Source organism: Leptopilina heterotoma, unplaced genomic scaffold (genome assembly GCF_015476425.1).
Source record: "Leptopilina heterotoma isolate Lh14 unplaced genomic scaffold, ASM1547642v1 Lhet_217, whole genome shotgun sequence".
In the NCBI taxonomy this organism is placed as follows: Eukaryota; Metazoa; Arthropoda; class Insecta; order Hymenoptera; family Figitidae; genus Leptopilina; species Leptopilina heterotoma.
Window position 1 is genome coordinate 670687 of NW_025110934.1, and position 20741 is coordinate 691427.

The 20741-nt window shown below is 23.3% G+C and overlaps 1 protein-coding gene across 2 annotated transcripts; it reads right to left on the reverse strand.

Moving 5' to 3' along the window:
- Window positions 1-6097: 6097 nt before the first annotated feature.
- Window positions 6098-18764, reverse strand: LOC122501835 (COP9 signalosome complex subunit 5). 2 transcript variants are annotated; one of them, XM_043611597.1, is made up of 5 exons: window positions 18669-18764; window positions 18179-18361; window positions 11984-12218; window positions 11334-11528; window positions 6098-6680 (listed from the first exon to the last, which is right to left on the reverse strand). In XM_043611597.1, the coding sequence occupies exons 2-5, from the start codon at window positions 18328-18330 to the stop codon at window positions 6237-6239; spliced, it is 1026 nt and encodes a 341-aa protein (XP_043467532.1). In that variant the 5' UTR covers window positions 18331-18361; window positions 18669-18764; the 3' UTR covers window positions 6098-6236. The 2 variants fall into 2 exon arrangements, with proteins under 2 accessions (XP_043467532.1, XP_043467533.1); XM_043611598.1 differs by having other exon boundaries at window positions 18537-18672.
- Window positions 18765-20741: the final 1977 nt, after the last annotated feature.

Sequence of the window (20741 nt, forward strand, 5' to 3'; positions counted from 1 at the left end):
TTTGAAAATAATTGAAATTTGGTGAAGAATTTTATTATTTTTAAAGATAATTGAATTTTTATGAGAATTTTTTTTAATTTTCGAACATAATTGAATTTCTGCGAAGAATTTTATTACTTTTGAAAATAATTGAATTTCTGCAATCATTTGTAACTTCTCCAAAATTCAATTTTTTCCAGTTACTTAAATAAAAATCCCTGAATTTTCCCTGCCCAATTTTACTTCCCCTGACTTTTCCCTGAATTCCCTGATTTCCCTGACCTGTGGCAACCCTGAAAAATTTCAATTTTTTCAAAAAATAAAATTTTGAAAATGGTCAAAAAATTTTTTTTTTAGTTTTAATAATATATAATACCTTGAATTTTAATTCAAGGTTTTTAAAAAAATTCACATCTAATTCACGGTTTTTTCAAGGTTTGACAAAATTCACGTCCATTTCAAGGTTTTCTAGGTTTCAAGGTCCGGTGGCCACCCTGTTTTTGAACATAATTGAATTTCTGCAATCATTTGTAATTTCTCCAAAATTCTCTAAATTATATCGTACAATTTACGAACTTTTTGTCCGTTTTCAATCAAATTACAGATTTTACGAACCTTTTTTAAAAAAACTGACTTTTACGGACTTGAAGCAAATTTATGGACCTTTATGAAATTTACAAACTTAGTTCGAGCCCTGCTACCTATTTTGTAAAGAATCGAAAAATATTTTATAAGTATCTTTTATTTTGGGAGATTCTTCTTAAGAATTCATCCAATTCGCTTAAAACTCATCGTTGCTCGGGGATTTTTGGGGTCGCTGATTACAAATATGAAGTCCGATTTGAAAAATTAAAAATGGCGAAAGAATGTTATAAAAATTCAGAAAACACACAGAAAAACTATTCTACTTTCAATAAGAGTGAAAAATGAAATTGGAGTGCGTATCTTTCAAAAATTGAAATCACCATGAATGATTTGGTTCTTAACTGCTTTAGATTTTAACTCCGTCCCTCGTGTGTTGCATGAAATGAATATAGTTAAAGAATGAAAGAATATATGTTGACCTTGTCTATAGAAATGTACGACACAGCATCGGCTCTTCGGTGTAAAAAGCTCTGCCTAATTTTCAATTAAATCCACTTGACGAGGTAAATAGAGTTTTTGATAAAAAAAGGGCATTTTCACAAAAATTCGTTTTTTGCCTATTCGTCACGATGATGATAGAAGTTACACGATAAAGTTAAAAACTAAATTGAACATTTTTCTTATACTCTTAAATGCCTCTTTTGAAAAAAATTGTTGAGATTCTACAATAGTTGGAAAAAAGATATATTTAATCATCGTGACGCACAGACAGAATATCCTAGAACTTAAAATTGTACATTCGTGTGCATATATTCTATAATAATTATTAAGTTAAGTTATTATTGAATGTATAACTGATTTGGCAAAAATGAGTGTCTTTCCGAAGAGAAGATATCGCTGCACACGACTGTACAATCGCCTCATTATTACAGATTTATTTTTTCATATTATGCTAGTTTTAATACCTTATGCAATTATGTTGAGAATGAATGTATAATTATAATAGACATATTCACATGATTGTACAGAATTATGAAAAGTGACACAAGTTCTTCGTGAATATTGTAATTTCTAGATGAGCCTGTATGCATATAATTAATTATAAGAATGATTTTTATCAACACAGTTGGCTGTATATACTTTTTAGTAAATCAACGTGTGCAAATAAAGTGTATTTTTATTCCTTAATATTCTTCTTTCTTTTGAAGAAGATAAAAATTTATTGTTGTCTAATTCAAAGTGCAAAACCGAGTATAGACATAAAATTATAATAATCTGGAAGTGATGTCAATTTTTACTACTATAATTATTTTTTTTTATTATTTTTTATTATTATTATTTTTATTATTATTATTTTTTATTTATAAAAAATTTCATGAAAATTTGACAATTTTTTTAAAGCGCTAATTAATTGTAATAATTAATATTATTATATTTTATTAAATTAATTTACTTGTATATTAGACGTTGTATTTTTCTTATTAAATTTTAATTTTCATTAAGGGCATTTGAACCTTGATGACGTTACAGATTATGCAAAGCATGCGTGACGTCATCAAGGTTCAAATGCCCTTAAATTGACGTCAATTTAAAGAAAGTAAAAATTTCTTATTTTTAATGATAAAATGAATAAAAAATTTGACTTCGCAAAAATAAAAATTTTTTTATTTTATTAAATTTTGTTTCTCAACTAAAAAGTTAATACTTTAACTATTATTGGTAGGTCTCGGTTAAAGTATATTTCATAAAAGTTTTTGAAAATCAAAGTTTGAAAAATTTAATTGCAAATTCTAAAAATAATTAAATTTCTTAAAAGATTTTAATAATTTTCGTCAACTTGAGTAATCAATTTGATAGAAATTAATAAAAAGATAGAATTTTTTAAATCTTTGTATCAAAAGGTGACTTTCAAATATTTTATAAGTTCAATTAATTTCGCATTTTTTATTAATCTTCATTGTCGATTTTTTAATACTTTTTTTATGATTCTGAATAATCAATCGTATGGATATTGAAAAATCTTAATTTTTTCAAAAAAACCAGAGATCTTGATATATTTGTTGAAAAAATAATTCTTTAAAAAAAACATTATTTTCAAAATTTTTAATAGAATTCTTTCCAAAAATTTAGATAAAATTCTTCGAAACTTCGAAACAATTCAATTATGTTTATGAATTGTAAAATCATCCGCAAGAAATTAATTATTTTCATAAATAAAATTCTTCAAAAGAATTTAATTATTTTCATAAATTATATTTTTAGAGCAATTCAATTATTTTCATAAATAATATTTTTCTTATAGCAATTCAATTATTTTCAATACAATTTTAATAAAATTTCTGTAAAGAATACAATTATTTTTAAAAATATTAATTAAATTCGATTATTTTCAAGAATTTTTAAATAAATTCATTTATTTTCAACAATTTTGATGAAAATTCTTTTAAAAAAATTATTATTTTCAAAATTTTTAATAAAATACTTTCAAAAAATTCAATTATTTTCAAATTTTTTAATAAAATTCTTTCAAAAATTTTTATTATTTTCAAAAATTCAGATAAAATTCTTCGAAACAATTCAATTATCTTTATATATTGTAAAATCCTCCACAAGAATTCAATTATTTTCATAAATAAGAAAATTCTTCGCAAGATTAAAATAATTTCATAAGTATGAAAATTCTTCTCAAGATTAAAATATTTTTATAAATAATAAAATGCTTCGAAGGAATTCAATTATTAGGAACAATTTTAATAAAAATTCAATATTTTTTAGGGTTCCGTACACCTACGGTGTATCGGCGGAACCCTATTGGTGAGACTCTGTTGTCCGTAGCCAAATCGTGTCCCCCCCCCTAGCGGCTAAACTATTTGACCTAAAGAGCTCAAATTTGGTCCAGATATGTATTTTCACTCGTAGATTACAGGAAAAATATAGCGAATGTGATTGGACGTGATGGACATAGCGTTGTCAAGGAAATAACAAGATTTTTGGCCAAAAATGCATAAAAAGTGACCACCCCCCCTTAACTTCTAAACTATTCGACATGGAGAGCTGAAATTTTGCATGCTGGTGTATTTTTACTCGAATATTACAGGAAAAATATAGAGAACTCAATATGTAATGATGGCCATAGCGTTGTCAAGGAAAAACTAAAAAATTAAAAAAAAAAATTTTTTTCCCTAACTTTTACATTATTTGACCTAATGAGCTGGAAATTGGTATCCTGGTGTATTATTACAGTCTGACGACAAAAAATTTATTTAAGAAACTTTTTAAAAAAAAATTTTTTTTAATTTTTTTTAGTTTAAACACGTGGCATTAAATATTTTAAGGAAGAGTGAAATTTTAAGAGAATAAATGAGAGATTGTTTTCTGACTTTAATTTCTTAACTAAAAATAAAAAAAAATTGGACAAGTGCGAGTTGTACTCGCACTGCAATGGCGGGTTCCGTACACAAATATTAAAACAATACTTGCAACATTTATCGGTAATTGGTAGAATTAAAATAAACAATTAAGAAAATATATTAAAATCATTTGATAAGAAGAAATAACTAAAAAAAAATTAAAGTATTGTATATCTAATATTGTAAACAATAATAAGCAGAGGAACAAAATTTTCAAAATTATAGTTCTTCTGCTTATTATTGTTTACAATATTAGATATATACAATACTTTAATTTTTTTAGTTATTCTTTTTTATCAAATGATTTTAATATATTTTTTTAATTGTTTATTTTAATTCTACCAATTACCGATAAATGTTGCAAGTATTGTTTTAATATTTGTGTACGGAACCCGCCATTGCAGTGCGAGTACAACTCGCATTTGTCCAATTTTTTTAAATTTTAATCAATTCTTCGAAACAATTTAATTATTTTTTTATAAATTCTAAAATTCTTGGCAAAAGAATCCAATTATTTTTGTAAATAACAAAATTCTTCAGAGAAATTCAATTATCTTCAGATACATTTTAAATAAAATTTCTTTGAAAAAATTCAGTTATATTCGATTCAAATTATTGTCAAAAATATTACATTATTTTTACGAAATTTAATGAAATTCTTCAAAGAAAAATATAATTATTTACAAAAACTCTAATAAAATTGTTTAAAAGAATTTAATTTTCAATGAATAATTTTAATATAATTTAATAAGAAAACCTTAAATTACAATTAATAATAAACACGATTATTTTAAAAACTTAACAGAAATTCTTCTTGAAATTCAATTATTTTGAAAATTTTCAGTAAAAACTATTAAAAACAAACTTCATTATTTTCAAGAATGTTGAAATAAATCCTTAAAAATAATTAAATTATTTTAAAGAATTTTAATAAAAACTTGCCAAGAGTTAAATTATTTTCAACACAATTTCAATTACTTTTTCTCGAAAGAATTCAATTATTGAAAAAAAAGTTTGCTGAAATTCTTGAAATGAATTCAATTATTTTCAAATTTTTCTATAAATACTTTAGAAGAATTCATTGATTTTCTGTACATCGACAATTTAATTATTTCTGAAAATAATTGAATTTTCCCTGGAATTCAATTAAAATTGTATTTAAAGTAATTGAATTCCAGCGAAAATTTCATTATTTTTAAAAATAATTGAGTTCTTAAAATGGATTTTATTAAAAGTTTTTTAAATAATTGAATTCCTGTGAAAAATTCAATTATTTAAAAAAATAATTGAATTTTCTCGAAGAATTTTTACAAGATTTTTAAAAATAATTGAAATTTTCAAAGAAATTATTTAAAAATGGAATTGAAAATAAGTGAAATCCTGATAAGAATTTTATTATTTATATAAAAATAATTGAATTTTTTATGAAGATTTTTATTATTTATAAATTGACTAATGAATTTTATTACAATTGGAATTATTGAAAATAATTGAATTCTTCATAAAAAATTCTTTCAAAATTTTCAGTAAAAATTATTAGAAAAAACTCGATTATTTTCAAGAAAATTGAAATAAATTCTTCAAAACAATTCAATTATTTTAAAGAGTTTTAATAAAACTCTTGTCAAGAATTATATTATCTTCAATACAATTTTAATTACATTTTCTCGAAAGAATTCAATCATTAAAAAAAATATTGATAAAATTCTTGAAATAAATTAAATTATTTTCAAATTTTTTAATAAATACTTTGCAAGAATTCAACTATTTTCAGTAGATTAATAGTTGATTACTTACATTAATTAATAAATTTATTTGTTTATTTATTTCATTTGAATTCAATGTTTTTCGCATATGAACTTCAAAATTAGAAATTATTAGTATTTTAAAAATAAAAAATTGTGGAAAATATCCTTTTCTCAACTCTTTTGCCTTATTGGACCCAGATTTGATCCTTTTTTTAAATTATATTTATGAAAAAATATTCATATATTCCAATCATTATTATCTCTATGAGCAAGAAAAATGTTCATAAAATAAACTTAAAGTGAATTACAAAAAAGACATTTTAGCAGCAGTTCTAAATTTACTAATTAAATAGATGTAAATAATGAACGAAATTATTTTTATTATAGAATCGATTTATTATTAATGAATACTTACAAAAACATGTTGTGAAAGAATGTTAATAATTTTTCGTTCTTAGTATAGCTTAAATTACTTATTCGAATTATTAATAATAATTTTTTTTCCTAAAAAATGTTAACTTTCCATGTTATTGACTCCGACACGATTGAATAGTCTGTCTTTAATTATTTGAGCCATTAAACCGTGAATAACTTCAATTGTTGTTTTACAACTGTCGCGTGTCGCCTTTACAAGTTTCTCAACAGTGCTTCTATCGTGGGGCTCGATTCCACCAACAACGAATCCTCTTCCCAATGCAGCTTCCGATTGTTCCAATTTCTCCGACAAATCAAATATTTGTCCAGTTGTATAGTCGGCGTTGGTCAAAAGACTCGACGAACTTAATGTGTTGACCCAATATTTGTTCCATAAGGAATCCAATAATCTTCTATCTAGAGATGACTTGAAGTAAGTCACTTCTAGAGAATAGTATTGTTTACAGTGCACGCCAAAGTCTTCAATTTTGTTCAGTGGAATTGTTTGATACTCGGAAGGTTCCTCATTCGCTGGCTTGTAACCCTATCAAATGATAATTATTTTCATTGAATTAGTTTTGAAATTATTAATTAATTAATAATAATAAAGTTGAAATTATCGATCACTCCGAGTCAGGTTGAAAAAAAATATAACAAATTTTATATTTTTTTTATTTTACGTTTCAACGGCACAGCCGTCCTCATCAGAAACTAAAATTTTATTATAAACAATTATTAAATGAAATTACATAAACAAAACGAAAAATGTTTTACAAAATAAACAATACAAATAAAAAATACATAAATGAAAACAATTATTAAAATTTCTTTTACCAGTAAAAATATTTTTAAAAAGAATAAATAATATTAAACATCTGAAAATTTGTCGTTCCGATCAACGCAAATTGCTACTTGACACTAATCAAATATAAAACTATTACACAGTCTGTCAATGATAAATAATCGAAAGGTCATTAAACTAATTACAATAAGTAAAAATAAATAGGAAACATCACAGTACGATTAAACAGTGGAAATCAAAAATATTTCCTATCGTTAAGAAAATGTATATAACAATTACTAAGATTTTGAGTGTCATCCTTTTTGTTTATCGAATTCTTTTGCAAATTCATATGAATCATTTCAGAAATTAGGCGTTTGCTTTCATTAGTTTCTTTGTCAAGTATATGAAATCTTTCCCAGTCAAAATTATGATTAAGTGAACTTCTATGAGTTGCAGTGACACCGACTTTTGAATTTTTGTGTTCATTAATTCGTACCCCTACCATTCTTTTAGTTTCACCAACATACGATGCGGTACAATTTTTGCATTGAATTTTATAAACAACATTAGTTTTTTCGGATTTTATATTTTTATCCTTGCCTTTTTTTATTAAATTGTGACTAAAATCATGGTTATTAGTAGGAACAGATAAAATATTAAATTTTCTAAGCGTTTCGGACGTTCTCTCATATAAGTCTTGAACATAATTATGGTAAAAAAACTTTAGGTTGTCTACTATATAAAAATGAATTAACATTATTTTTTTGAGTATTAGATTCTATAGAATGAATACGTTTCAAAATGTACTTATTAATAAAATCAATAGGGTAGTTATTTCTTAAGAGAATTTTTTTTACATACTGAATGTTTTCAGAGTGGAATTTTTTATTAGATAATTTTAATGCTCTGTCAATTAAATTATAAACAATGGCAATTATAATTAATGAACACAAAAATTCAAAAGTCGGTGTCACTGCAACTCATAGAAGTTCACTTAATCATAATTTTGACTGGGAAAGATTTCATATACTTGACAAAGAAACTAATGAAAGCAAACGCCTAATTTCTGAAATGATTCATATTAATTTGCAAAAGAATTCGATAAACAAAAAGGATGACACTCAAAATCTTAGTAATTGTTATATACATTTTCTTAACGATAGGAAATATTTTTGATTTCCACTGTTTAATCGTACTGTGATGTTTCCTATTTATTTTTACTTATTGTAATTAGTTTAATGACCTTTCGATTATTTATCATTGACAGACTGTGTAATAGTTTTATATTTGATTAGTGTCAAGTAGCAATTTGCGTTGATCGGAACGACAAATTTTCAGATGTTTAATATTATTTATTATTTTTAAAAATATTTTACTGGTAAAAGAAATTTTAATAATTGTTTTCATTTATGTATTTTTTATTTGTATTGTTTATTTTGTAAAACATTTTTCGTTTTGTTTATGTAATTTCATTTAATAATTGTTTATAATAAAATTTTAGTTTCTGATGAGGACGGCTGTGCCGTTGAAACGTAAAATAAAAAAAATATAAAATTTGTTATGTTTTTTTTCAACCTGACTCGGAGTGATCGATAATTTCAACTTTATTATTATAAATTTGCCGAGTGATAGCTTCAATTATTATTTATTAATTAATTAATTAACTATATTAATTTTAATGTTCTTTCATTCTTTCATTCACTTTTGTGTCCCTCGCACTCTGAAGTTGTCTTTTGCTTATACTTTTGTTTTTTGTTACCTTTAGATAGAAAATAGAAATCATCAGAATTTTTTTTACTTCTTTTCATTAAAAGACTAAAATTTTGTTAAATATTATGTTTTGTCAAATTGTAATTATTTTTGTTCTTTACTTCTAAAAAAATTAGAAAATTATTAAACAACTGTGATTAAGAAATAGAAAATTTATTTATTTTCCATTATTTTCTTTTTGAATCACAATTTTTTTAAGAAAATTATTATTTTGTTTTAGAAAAAGAAGAAAAATATTTGCACAATTTATATTTTAATCTTATCTTTGGAACAGAATTTTCCACAGGAATTAAGACATTCAAAAATTCAAAATTCAAACCTTTTTTAAATTAAACAACTTATAAAAGTATTGTTTATAAAACATGAAGATATCAATTGCTCCGAGTCGAAGACTCGGAGTGATCCATTTCTTCATGTTTTCTAACAAATTAAAGATGACCGAGAGATAAAATCATTATTTTACATTATAAGAATATTGTTACTGTAACTTCATCTAAATTATTTTCATCGTTTTAATTAAATTATTTTTTTCTAGAATTTTAAATTATTTTTTATGAAAATAATAATTGAATTCCTTAAAAAATTTTATTATTTATGAAAATAATTGAATTCCTTGTGAAATTTTAATTATTTTATGAATATAATTAAATGTTTGCGTAGAATTTCAATAAAATTTTTTATAATTGAATTCTTTTGAAAAATTTTAGTAGATATTATAAAAATCATTGAATTGAGGAAAATTTTTGAAAATAATTGAAATTTTTGCCGAGAATTTTTTCAAAATTTTCTAAAATAATTGAATTGATTCGAAGAATTTTATCAAACTTTTTTAAAATAATTGAATTTTTGCAACGAATTTTATTAAAATTTTCAATAATAATTGAATTCTTATGAAGAACTTTTATTAATTTTTTTATTAATTAATTGAATTATTGCGAAAAAATTTATAAAACATTTGCAAATAACTGAATTCTTGCAAAGAATTTTATCAAATAATTTGATAATAATTGAATTTCTTCGAAGAATTTTATTGTTTATGAAAACAAGTGAATTATTGCGAAAAAAATTGCAAATCATTGAATTCTTGCAAAGAATTTTGTCAAAAAATTTGATAATAATTGAATTTCTTCGAAGAATTTTATTGTTTATGAAAATAATTGAATTTAGGAAGAATTTTATTAAAATTTTACATAATCTTAATTAAATTCTTATGAAGAATTTCTTTGAGTTTCTTTAAAATAATGGACTTTCTTTAATCATTTTAATTACAAGTTTTCAAAGTAATTGAATTCTATATGAATAATTTCTTTCAAGATTTTATAATAATTCTCTTTCTTAATAATTGAAATTAAGCATTTAATTCTTGCATTTTATTAAAAGTTTTTGGAAAATAATTGAATTTTTTTGAAAAATTTCTTTAATTTATTGAATACAATCGAATTTTTTAATAATTGTATTAAAAATCATTGAATACCTGAGAAGAATATTATTATTTATGAAAAATACTTTAATTCTTGCGATGAATTTTAATAATATGTTTCTTTTTAAATAATTGAATTCTTTTGTGAATTTTTATTGAAATAGTAGATATTAAAAATAATTGAATTTTGATATTATTGAAATTTAATTTAATTCTACGAAGAATAATTAAAAATAATTAATTTTAATAAAAATTTTAAGAATAATTACATTTTTCGAGAAATTCCATTAACATTGTACCAAAAATAATTGAAATTCTGCGATGATTTTTATTATTTATGAAAATAATTCAAAACCTACATACCTATAGAATTTTATTATTTATGAAAATAATTGCGAAGAAATTTATAAAAAATTTGTAAATAATAGAATTCCTCTGAAATTTTTATTATTTAATTCATTCATTCAAAATTGTCATTTTCTAAAATTTCAAATTAAATTTTTTTTAAATAATTGAATTCGTTTTGGGAAATATTTTATAAAAATCGTAGGCATTGAAAATCATTAAAATTAGAAAAATTTCTGAAAATAATTGAACTTTGGAGAAGAATTTTGTTATTTATAAAGATAATTGGTATTTTTACGAGAATTTTTTTCAAGATTTGAACATAGTTGAATTTAATAAGAAGAATTTTTGCAATTATTTTTAAATTCTACAAAATTGAATTTTTTTAGTATTTTCAACAAAAATTTAAATTAGAAAATTTTTAAATTTTATTATTTTTAAAATTGCTAATTTTATTTAAAAAAGGTAGTAAGAAGTTAGCCGCGCGATTTGCTGCTAGTATTTAAGTAAAATTATACATTTAATAATTTATAAGTTATTATTTTATGAAAGTTGTTCAATATTAAAACTGTATATTCCAATTCACATATTTTTTATTTTTAAAATTTCTAATTTTATTTTTAAAAAAGTAAGCGAGAATCTTAAAAAATTATGATAAAACAATTCGAAGAATTAGTTGTTTTATAAATATTGTAATGTAATTTTTCAAAAATAATTGAATTTCTATAATGAATTTTTGTATAATTTAAAAAAAATTAATTTTTTTGAAGAATTTTGAACATGATTTTTTTCTCCAAAATATTAAAAATCGCATTATTTGAAAATAGTCGAAAAAGTAATAATATCCGAGGCCTGAATTAAGCATAAATTTTCTTTACCTTTGGGTAAGTTCGAAATGCACCCAAACAAACTTTTCCAGCAGATATAGTTCTTACAGGATCAATGACAATGGCAACGAAAGGCTCCTGGAAATTTTGATTCAACATTTGTGTGGAAACGTCAATTCCTGAAAGCCAACAACCATATCCTGGATGACTGTGGTACCAACCAATTGCATTTTCTTGCCTACCCACCTGGAAACATTTTTTTTATTAAAATATATTATTAGATCTTAGTTTTTACAAAGATTCTTTCGTGAGAATCATTTGCACTCTTTATTGATAATGAAATAAAAATTATTGAAAATCCACACTGAAAATGCCTCCAAATATGTATTCGTTGGTCATTCTGAGTTTTTAAAATTTTTCCAGTGTAGAAATGATGTATAAATAAAGAGTCGCATGACAAAAAGGATAAAGCGCCAATTTCATGTTTTTACACTAAATGAAAAAAACATATTGAAAATGTCTCTGGTTATTTAAAAAAAAATTTAAAATTTATATATTCATAAAATATTCTTTTGATTCATAAATATAACTTTTAAACTATAAAATATAGTATGGTTCTTTCTAATTAAAAGTCTCCATTTCAAAAAATTGACGATTGACCCCCTTTGTGATCCTACTTTTCAAATAAAAATGTGAATAACTTGTTTTGCAGCTTCAATGTATGCTGTCATGTACTCGTATGCTTGAGCTTGAGCATTGACCCTGGTCTCTGTTCCTTCAACGGGCAGAGCAAATGAATCCATTACAACCATTGTGTTAGCTGCTACTTTGCCAAGCAAAAGTCCCATGACTTCCAAAGTCCCACCGGAACGAGCGTGCATTACCATTTTCAGTAGTGCAAGGGCAGAAATTTTTATATCCTTAAAAAAGTGTGGACTGAAAAAGAAAAAGTGATTAACATTTTGTTTAAAGAGCTAAAAAATTAGATAGTAGTAGAAAGAACTTAATGTATGAATAGTCAATTAAGGGGGCAACGATTTCTCAAAAACTACTGCAAAAATTCAGCTCAAAATTGGTGAGCTTCTTTAGTACATAAAAATCTAGTCCTTAATCCAGGGTGGTCACAAGTTTCAGTTGATCACTTTCTCTGATATTTCCCTGACAATTTACTGACATTAAAATTATTTTCCCTCCCAAAATTCTTTTCACAGGAAAATAAGAAAATTTACGGAAAATGAGTAAAATTTGTGAAATTTAATAATTTCTACAAATTACAACTATGTATATCCTTTCCTGAATTCAATTATTTTCTATAATTTTCTAAACAATTCAATTATTTTTTTAAATACAGGGCTAGGATTGTGCGACTTTTCCGACTTTTTTCGACTTTTCTAAGGAAATGTGCCTTTTGTTTGACTTTTTTGTGAAAAAATTCGACTAATCGACGTTTTCGAGATTTTTTTAGTAAAATGCGACAGAAATTAAAAAAAAAATTTTTAATTTAAAGAAAAAAGTTTGAGTCAAAATAATGTTCTGTTACATTTATTTACAAATTTCTTTCAAATTTTTTGAAAACATCAATAATTTCTTTTTTAAATAAATATTTAATTATTATTTTTCCATAGGAATTAAATTTTTTCAAAAGATTCAAATTCAAACCTATTTGAAATTAAACAACTTATAAAAAATTGTTATAAAACATGACCGAGTGATAAAATCATTATATTTTATATTAATATTATATAAGACTTTATAAAAAAAAATTTTTAATTATTTTTATGAAAATATATGAATTATTCGGAAAAAGTTTATAAAACATTAGTAAGTAATTGAATTTTGCAAAAGAATTTTGATATTTACAAAGATAATTGAAATTTTTAGGAGAATTTAAAAAAAAATTAGAAAATAATTTAATTTCTGATAAGAATTTTCTTACTTTTTGAAGATAATTGAATTTTGCAAAGAATTTTAACAGAACTTTTGAAAATAATTAAATTTCCAGGATGAATTTATTATTTATGAAAATAATTAAAATTTTGACGAGAAATTTAAAAAAAAATTAAAAATATTTGAATTTTATTATTTATAAAGATAATTAAAATTTTGACCAGAAATTAAAAAAAAAATTAAAAATAATTGAATTTCTAGGATGAATTATTTATAAAGATAATTGAAATTTTAACAAGAATTTTTAAAAAATTTTTGTAAATAATTGAATTTCAGAGAAGAATTTTATTACTCTCAAAGATAATTGAAATTTTGAACAGATTGTTTAAAAAATGTTTAAAAGTAGTTGAATTTTGGTATTTATAAAAATAATAGAAATTTTAAAAATAATTTAATTTCTGCCAAGAATTTTATTACTTTTGAAAATAATTGAATTTCTATAGGATGAATTTTATTAAAATTCTTTGCAAATAATTGAATTTCAGAGAAGAATTTTATTATTCACAAAGATAATTAAAATTTTGAACAGATTTTTTTTTAAAATGTTTAAAAGAAATTGAATTTTGCAGAAGAATTTTGATATTTATGAACATAATTGAAATTTTGAGGAGAATTTAAAAAAAAAATTTTGAAAATAATTGAATTTCTGTAAAGAACTTTCTTACTTTTTAAGATAATTAAATTTTGCAAAGAATTTTATCAGAACTTTTGAAAATAATTAAATTTTTATGATGAATTTTATTATTTATAAAATTTTGAATATTATTAAATTTCTGCGAAGAATTTTATTATTTATAAAAATAATTGACATTTTAAAGAGAATTTTTTAAAAAATGTTAATAATACCTACATAGGGTCAATTGGGGTAAATGTGAACGGAATATCTATTTTTCACGAAAAACATTAGTTCTTTTTGTTAAAATGTAAAACGGACGGATTTCTTTTGCATGAACTTGTTACTTTACTTCCCTAGAAAAGTTTGATGAGGTACAAAAAAATATTGATGCACCGGAATCGCCTAAAACTGACTGTTTACATTTACCCCGAGATTTTGAAATTTTCCTAAAATTCGGGGTAAATGTAAACACCACTGTAGTTAAGCGAGGTTTAAGAAACAAGTTATTTCAAGTATACTACTGTTCTAAGGGATGGAAAACCTGAAAAAAAATTCTTCGTAGATGTATAGTAAATCAACCAGTTGACTGATAATGTATCATATAAAATAAACAATCAACCATTACAAAATTAGTAATGTAAAAACTTGAATAACTTGAACAAATTTTAATAGATTTTCATTCAACTTGGTAAAAAGAAGTTTTTAAGGTTGCTGAATAAAAATCTAAAATCGAATTTTTAAATTTTAAAATGGTGGATCCAATATGGCGGATGAACCTAAAAATAATATTTTTAAAAATTGATCAAATTTGTTTGAATCTGGTTACTAGGGGGTTTTTGAGGTCGCTGAATACGAATTTGAAGTCAAATTTTAAATTTTCAAAATGGCGGATGAACCTAAAAATATTTTTAAAAATTGATCAAATTTTCAAAAAAAAAATTTTTTTTCAAAGAGGACCTAATTTCCTTTTCTATGTAATATTTACATTGCCAAATTAATGAAATTGTGAAATAGAAGCAAATTTATTCAATTATTTTCTTTTAAAATGTAGTTCAAGTTCTGTTTACATTTACCCCGAGTTTTCGAATTCTCGGGGTAAATGTAAACACTTAATTATTTATTAACTAAATTGACGAAAATCAGAAATCAAAGTCAATTTTTGTTAGGGCATTAATAAGGAAGAATTACATATTTTTGTTTGATTTTTAAATTTATTTTTATGCAAATGCGAGACAAAATACTGAAACAGTAAAATTTTGATTTTCAATCTTTTTTGCATTAAAAAATAACTTACACTATGGCATTGCCAATTGTCAAAATAAAATATTGGCAATACTCAGAACATCTTGTAGGTGAGCTGAGGTAAAAATATTGACGTCGTACTTATTTTTAAATTTGTAAATTTAGCTGAAACATCTACTGTTTACATTTACCCCAAATGACCCTAATTAAAATTTTGCTATGAATTTTATACAATTTTTTTAAATTTTATTCCGGATTGTTTGATATTAATGTATCTGTTGTCGAGAAATGCGATTTTTTTTTACAATTTTGACAATTTAGTGTTTTCTTTCTGTCGATTTTTTGATTTTTTCTAAGATATCATGCGACTTTTTTTCGACTTTTTCGGAAATTTTATGCGACTTTTCGTGACTTTTGTTGAAAATTTATGCGACTAAAGCGACTTTTTTTGAGTCTTAAAGACGATCCGAGCCCTATAAATAGTAAAATCTTTACAAAAACTCAATGATTTTCAAAACAATTTTAATTGAATTCCTCAAAAGAATTCAATTTTTTTTAAATTTTAACACATTTCGAAAAAATTTAATTTTGTTCTAAAATTTTAATAAGTCCTTCGAAAAAATTCAATTATTTTTTTAAATATAGTAAACTCGTTGCAAAAATTCAATTAATTTTATAAATAGTAAAATTCTTTGCAGGAATTCAATTATTTTCAAAACAATTTTAATTGAATTCCTCGAATGAATTCAAATATTTTTTACTATTTCCATAAATTTCAATTCTTTCCTAATATTTTAATAAATTCTTCGACACAATTCAACTATTTTTATATATATACTAAAATTCTTTGCAGGAATTAAATTATTTTTAATCCAATTTGAATAAAATTACACAAAAAAAATTTAATTATTTTCAAAAATTTCCATAAAAAATTCACTTTCAACAAGAATTTAACATTCTCTAAAAATAATTCAATTATTTTCAAAATATTTTTAAAAAATTCTATATAAAAATTAAATTACATTCAATCCAATTTTTAAATATAAGTCAAAAAAATTGAAAGAATTCAATTATTATCAAAAAATAATAAAATTCTTGTAATGAATTCAATTATTTTGAATATACATACTTAATTTTAATAAAATTCTTTAAAGAAATTCAATTATTTGAGAAATAACTTTAATTGAATTTCTCGAAAAAATTTCATTATTTTCAAATATTTCTATAAAATTCTTCATAATAATTTAATTATGTCTTAAAATTTTAATAAATTCTTCGAAACATTTAAATTATTTTTATAAATAGTAAAATTCTTCGCAATAATTCAATTATATTTATAAATAGTAAAATCCTTTGCAGAAATTCAATTCTTTTCAAAACAATTTTAATAGAATTCCTCGAAAGAATTTATATTTTCAAATATTAACATAAAATTAATTTATTTACATGAAGAATTTAAAAAATATTTATATACATGAAGAACAATAAAAAAAAAAAAAAAAAAAAAAGTAGTAAAATTCTTTGCAAGAAATCAATTACTTTCAATACAATTCCAATAAAATTCTTTTTCATAAAATCCAATTGCTTTCAAAATTTTTAATTAAAATTATTAAAAACTCAATTAGTTTAAAAAAAATCAAAGAAATTCTTCAAAAGAATTTAATTAGGATTTTCAAAAATTTTAATAAAATTCTTCGCGAGAATTCAGTTATTTTCCTAAATAATGAAATTCGTTGAAGGAATTCTAATATTATCAAATTTTTTGATAAAATTCTTTGCAACAATTCGATGATTTTCAATACATTAATTTTAAAATTGAAAATATTTGAAAAGAAAAATTATAAAAAAGTTAAGAAACAAAAAAGCAAACAACAACTTCAAGAATTCTTCAAGAATTAAATTATTTAAATACGAAAATTCAATTTTTTATAATAATTGAACTGTCCATGTTTTTTTCTTAAGTTTACTAAGGTAGGTATAGTATTTTCAAAAAATGAAAATAATCAAATTTTAAAAGAATTTTAATTATAAATATGACCATGATTTCTCCGAAATTTTAATAAATCCAAAAAAGTAAATTTTTATTTGCCTTATTCGATAAGATAACTAAATATTAAAAAATTATGTTAAAAAAAATTCTAAGAATTAAGTAGTTTTTAAAAATATTTTATAATGTAATTTTTCAAAAACAATTGAATTTCTTAAAAGAGTTTTTGTATTATTTAAAAAAAAGAATTAATTTTTTGATGAATTTTAATTAAATATTTTGAACATGATTTAAAATGTTAAAAATAATTCTAAAATGACTATTATTTTTTTTGTATGTATTTTAATTTTCGGAAAGATGTAATTGAAATTACTGAAAATACTAAATTTAAGTTCAAAGAATTTTCATTAAAATTTTTGATAATTTGCAATTAAAATTCTTCAAAAGTTGATTTTAAAAAATTCTAACAAAATACTTTAAAAAAATTAATTATTTTCAATTATTAAATTTTACCAAAATTTCAATTATTTAAAATCTTTTTAAAATTTAAATAGAAAAATAATTCAAAAATAATTTTTGAAAAATTTGTTTATAGTTATTTTTCGCACTATAAAAATTGAAATGAGTTACATTTAATAGTAAAAAATATGATATTTTGTTGCAATATTTGTAAGAAAAGTCGAAGAAGTCGCAACTTTTGATAATAAGTCGAAAAAATCTCAATTTTCTAAATTTCCCTGACTATTTTTTTGAGACATTTTCGAAAAATTTTTAAATAATCGAAAGTCTATAAAAATAAACACAAAACTTTCGTTTTTACCAAATTTTGACCACTTTAAAATAAAATTATTAAACGAGGTAATATTTTTTTTCTTGCAAAACATTTTTAATCTAAAAACATATAAGATGGTCAAAAAATTTAATTTATGTTTCCATAGGAATTAAGATTTTCAAAAATTTCAAATTAAAATTAAATTTAAACTGTCAAAAACTAAAAAACTAATAGCAATGCAAAAATGACAAATTTCAATTTTTTGATAGAATGAATGAATGACGGAACAAAACGATAATTGTTTAAAAAGAATGATAATGAAAAAAACTCACTCTTTTTCCCAGGGTTTAGCGGCAAGAATATCTTGTTGTTCTTTTCGATCATATCTGTAAATCTCATCCACAGTGCTAATAGTTTCAACATTATTTGTCATTTCCCATGTTTTTTGAGCGGTTATGGATTGATCGCTTGAAGTACCAGCCATTTTAGAAAAATTCTCTACCAATTTAAATGCTCTGAAATTGCAAAAGTTAAAAGTCTATTAAATCTTATTTTTTTTAACCATTTACGTTTATAAATCGAAATTCATAATTGTGACAGAATGTACACAATATTAATCCATTAAGGAAGAAAAATTGTTGAAATATTTAAAAGAAAGTGAATTTAATTGTAGGTTTAAAAGATAAGTACATTAATATATATATATAAATCAGCAGATATGGACAAATTATATATTCATATATATTATTATATTTAAAAAAAATATATGATTTTAACAAAACACTATAACAACATTCAGAATACAATGAATACGATTCGTACTTAACCAAAAATTATTGAAAGTTTAATGGTGCGTCTCCAATAGGAATGTAAAGGCCTTTTCTCAATAATAATCTAAATCAGGCTGGAGTCCCATGGCAGCGTTTTGCGTTGCGTTTTGTAACTAGGCCATGAGTGTGAGAGAGATCGAGATATATGTTTGCTGTATTTGCACTCATGGCCTAGTTACAAAACGCAACGCAAAACGGTACCATGGACCATGGGACCTGAGGGTACAGTCACACGATCAATGCATCTGCATGATGCATGCATGTACAAACATTTGAGGCTGGAGTCCCATGGTAGCGTTTTGCGTTGCGTTTTGTAACTAGACAATGAGTGCAAATAGAGCAAACCTATATCTGTATCTCTCTCACACTCATGGCCTAGTTACAAAACGCAACGCAAAACGCTGTCATGGGACTCCACCCTGACTGTTCACACCTCAATTTTTCGCTCTCGAAAAATCATTTTTCTGGCGGGATATTTAAAATTGATTAAAATTTAAAAATAACGTATTACTATAATTATTACAATAAAAAATAAAAAAATTGAACGTTTATTATAAGGAATTAATTGTAAATAAATTTCTTTTAATTAGTGGCATATTTTAAATTATAAAAATTCACAATATTAAAATATGCCACAAATTAAGAGAAATTTATTTACAATTAATTCCTTATAATAAACGTTCAATTTTTTTTATTTTTTATTGTAAAAATTAGTAATACGTTATTTTTAAATTTTAATCAATTTTAAATATCCCGCCAGAAAAATGATTTTTCGAGAGCGAAAAATTGAGGTGTGAACAGTCAAATGTTTGTGCATGCATGCATCATGCAGATGCATTGATCGTGTGACTGTACCCTCAGGGTTGTGCAGGAGTTACCGCCTGGAAAGAGCGGGGTGCGACCGAGACCATAGAGATATTATAAATAGAGTGGGAAAGGTATAGGCGGCAGCGTGTGGGGGAAGTGTCCTGCCATAAACAGAATGGGTTGGAGGGAGAAAGAAGATTTAACACCAGTATCTGTCCTTCAATGAGCTCCAGCGCAAGAGAGACACCTACTGGTGCTTAATCTTCTTTCTCTTTCTATCAAGCGGACGCATACATGCAAACCATCCCCACTCTATTTATATTATCTCTATGACCGAGACGCATGTGTCACGTCCCAGGTTAGGTACAATTTAATTTTAAGAGAGGGCGAACTTGTTCTTGCTTTGACTACTGTTACGTGCGGAGTTACGTTATTTACGCGCAGGCGTAAGATCCGCGATTTCATTCGATGTTCAATCTTGGTTTAATCCTTTGAAAAGGAAGGCGGAAATATTCAATTAAAACAAGTTAATTTCCGTTAAAACGGAGGGAAAAACCTCACGATTAAGAAGGATCAATTAATAATTAATAATATTAATTAATCATTAATCCAACTAAATTCGCGAGTAAACCCAATACATTTATTAAAGTCAAAACATTACACAAGTCGACGTTATTCTTAAACTATTTTTGGGACTACTCTGAAGTACATTACGAAAGAACTCCAAAGTAGAACTGAATTCGTGAGGGAGCATTTATCCCTTGGTCCATGGCAGAATCTTTGCGCATGCCCTGTTATAGAGTTTGTAAAGTCTATGAAGTTTTTAGAATCACAACACTAACACTGCACTGCACTAATACACGTATAAACATACTCTATGTATTGAAAACATGTATCACAACAAGAGAACATAACCCTTTTGCATTCACACTAATTACACAATTATTAATTATTTACATCATATCTAGTAACAATAAATCTCTTATACTGCACTCATCATATTTAGATATAAACAACAATTATAACGATAACCAATTTGATAATGTATCATAATATAATATTATTATTATATTAATACGTTACAAATATATACATAAATATATATATATATATATTTGTATATATCCTATACCATAATATTACAACAATCAATCAGATAAAGTTTACTAATAATATCATTTTCAAATAATACATTCATGCTGCACTATTAGCAACAATATAATATTGTTGTTAATTGTTCATAACGTTCATATTATAC